At 56.2% G+C, this 3,085-nt stretch overlaps 1 protein-coding gene across 1 annotated transcript in view; it reads right to left on the bottom strand.

The window, feature by feature from the left end:
* Positions 1 to 976: 976 nt before the first annotated feature.
* The window catches only part of MONBRDRAFT_13132 (uncharacterized protein), a gene marked incomplete at both ends in the record, with an annotated part of 7,473 nt that continues 5,364 nt past the window's right edge, over positions 977 to 3,085 (bottom strand). Inside the window, 2 exons of the mRNA XM_001751031.1 lie at positions 977 to 1,121; positions 1,642 to 2,937. Of these exons, the coding sequence (XP_001751083.1) occupies positions 977 to 1,121; positions 1,642 to 2,937 (1,441 nt within the window). The remainder of the gene's footprint in view (positions 1,122 to 1,641; positions 2,938 to 3,085) is intronic.

The raw sequence follows: 3,085 nt of genomic DNA, 5'->3' as shown, positions 1-3,085 counted from the left end.
TTCCGTTACTCACTGTGGAGTCTCATCCACCGTTGGCCGCCCTGTCACCCGCCAGCATAACCATTAGTACCCCCTTTGAAACGGCCAAGCAAGAAAAAAGGCGCATCTCTGCTCCTCAACCAACACCAAATGGCAGCCGGCCTCCTGGTCAAAGTTTTCGGCGCACGTCAAAGCAAAGCTCACCTCGCATTCTTCGCACGCTTCCGCTGCTCAATGGGAAGTATTCATCCACCTGTGGCTAATCTGTGACCCGACAGCCCCACCTTTAGTACCCCCCCTCAAAACGGCCCAAACCAAAAAAAAACAAAAACAAAGGCGCGCCTTGGCTCCTCAACCAACACCAAATGGCAGCCGGCCTCCTGGTCAAAGTTTTCGGCGCACGTCAAAGCAAAGCTCACCTCGCATTCTTCGCACGCTTCCGCTGCTCAATGGGAAGTATTCATCCACCTGTGGCTAATCTGTGACCCGCCAGCCCCACCATTAGTACCCCCCTCGAAACGGCCAAAACATAAAAAAGGCGCGCCTTGGCTCCTCAACCAACACCAAATGACAGCCGGGCCCCTGGTCACAATTTTCGGCGCACGTCAAAACAAAGCTCACCTCGCATTCTTCACACGCTTTCGCTGGTCACTGTGGAGTCCTCATCCACCAGCGGCTACCCTGTGACACAGCACTACCGTCAGAACCACCCGGCCTTTCGCGCGCCAAAACTCGCAAATATCACTTTTGCTCTTGACTCTGGCAGCGGGTGTCATGGATAGCATTATCAAAAGCGGGCCTAAGATCGGTTTCTCACCTGCATTTGAGCGGGAGTGCTTCGTGACGAATCTCAACAGGCTCCGTGGCTCTTGCGCCTAGCTAGCGCGTCCATCAGCGCACGAGCGGTTGCGGCTCTTCATGGGTCAGATCGAGGATTTGTCTTGACAACAAATGGCAGCCCAACACGAGATCAGCAAGAATGGTCCATCCATGACGGTCACGCGGCAATGTCGTTTGGCCACCCGTTCATCCATGTCGTCGCTTGCACCTCGGCAGCACTTGCCCGTCGCGCCACAACGACGACAACGCACCACCAGGAGCGCGCGCGCGCCCCACCCATGGCCCGCTTCATCGTGGCGCGTCTGTGAGAAAAAAAAAATGATGAGCAAAAGGAGGATATAGAGGCAAGAGGTTAATGAAGCAAAGTTTCAATTAATTGAAGCAGATCATAGCCATTCCAAGTAAAACGTCGCGGCATATTCGGCAGTTATTGAAGATAATAAAGATGATGACATTCTGACATTCGGTTCTGTGTTTTGATTCTCACAAAGAGCTGTGTTTAGCGAAAACTGTCGGGGCCGACTTGGGCTTTCGCCGCACTGGGGAGCAGGATCCTCGCACTTTCAAACACAAATTCCACAAGACGCCAATGCCCATCCCTTAGGAGGTAGACCAGGAACGGGCGAGTACAGCCACTTGACAAACAAGTCGCGCGTTTTTAAATTCTTCAATGTCCTTTCCCTCAAGTTGTAGCCCATCCGCTGGGCCAGGTCGCGCAGCCCCGGATGACAGTCCGAATAAAGGAGGAGACAGCTCAGGCCCGAATCCAGTCCTTGAGACTGCCTGCAAAGGTGATCCCATGTATCCCATCCACGAATCCACCTTGGCATTCCACAAGCGTAGCAACAGGCTCTGTCGGGGTATGCGAGGTGCACGGAACATTTTTTAAGTCTTGTCTCGTGTCCTTCGAAGTGACACCGCTTGCAACCACGATTAGATACGCATTGATGCTCGGCCTTCAGGACGGGTTTCGCCTGTCGAATAGTACATCGCATGCAATAATCATCCATCAACTTCAGAACGCCAATAAACTTGTCAGCCGCCGCGTGGTGCATCAGATATTTTTTTTCTGTCCCTGATTTCGACCGAAATATTGGGGCGACGTTGTGCCGATTCGGTGGCGTAGCCGCAGCAGATACCGTGGCTTCAGAGCGAGTGGTAGCAGTAGCGGCAACGGTAGCGGTGCGCGTGCCACTCGATGCTGCTCGTTTTGCAGCGGGAAGAGGCGACTCCGCTGCTTGAGCCGCTGTTGAAGAAGCAGCAGCTGTGCACGTGACATCCGATGCCGATCGCTTGGATGTTGAGGGAGCAGGGCTGGTAGCGGTGCCGTTGCCATCGTCGTCATGATCGCCAGACCCAGGGGCACATGTACTTTCAGCAGCCAGCGGCACTCGCTTACGCCGCAGTGTACCCGAGGCTGAGCTTGCAGCCGATCGCGCCGGAGACGAGGTTGAACCCGAGGCCGATGGTACTGGCACGCAAATGATCGAGGCCGACGGGGTTGGCGCGTGTTTCGTGGGGGTTGGCTGTGCTGCTGACTGAATGACTGGCTGTGGCGTGCTCTCGCCCTCTGCCAACGTGGTTTGCTCCGGGCCGCGCGCCTCTTGCTGTAAAGGCGCCTCGTCATCAGCATTAGAGACCATGGGTGAAGCTGGCACCGACATGGATGCTGTATCTGCCTCATCAATCCAAGCAGCACTCGTCTGTATCCGTGGCACAGCAGCGTCCGTCATTGGCCCTCCATTTGTCGCCACCACAGCCGTGTCCTGGGCACGTGGAGTGCTTCTGCTCGACTGCGCCGCAACGGCACCTGGTCCTGGTGATGCTGCCGTGTCAACGTTCGATGCTGAAGTTACATCCAAAGCGGACTCTGGCCCGATCGATTCTTCTTCCTCGAGCCGTGCTGCAGGTGGCTCAGACAACACATCTTCCTCCTCCGCCATCGCCTCGGGCTCTGCTTCCACATGCCCCACACTCAACGCTTGGGCAGCGCGCTGCTGGTGCGCAGCTATTGCTGGCTCCAGGCGCTGTGCTGTTCCTGCGCACACGTCACAAAGCGGCTGGCCGGCAGCAAAGCATGTCACGGCGCGGGGATCTAGCAACTTGCCGAGCGCCCAGCTGCGGCACGCATTGCCCTCGACAAACTTTTCCATGCCTGGTGCTGGCCCACGTCTCACTGGTAGCCACAGCTCGGCAGTTCCACCCTGTTTATCGCGACCAGCCCGACCAAATGCCTAGCCCAAGCACATGTACACCATCAGCAAAA

The sequence above is a fragment of the Monosiga brevicollis genome, genomic scaffold (assembly GCF_000002865.3).
Source record: "Monosiga brevicollis MX1 MONBRscaffold_88 genomic scaffold, whole genome shotgun sequence".
In the NCBI taxonomy this organism is placed as follows: Eukaryota; class Choanoflagellata; order Craspedida; family Salpingoecidae; genus Monosiga; species Monosiga brevicollis.
Note: the sequence above shows the minus strand (reverse complement) of the source record. Positions and strands in the feature narration are given on the sequence as shown.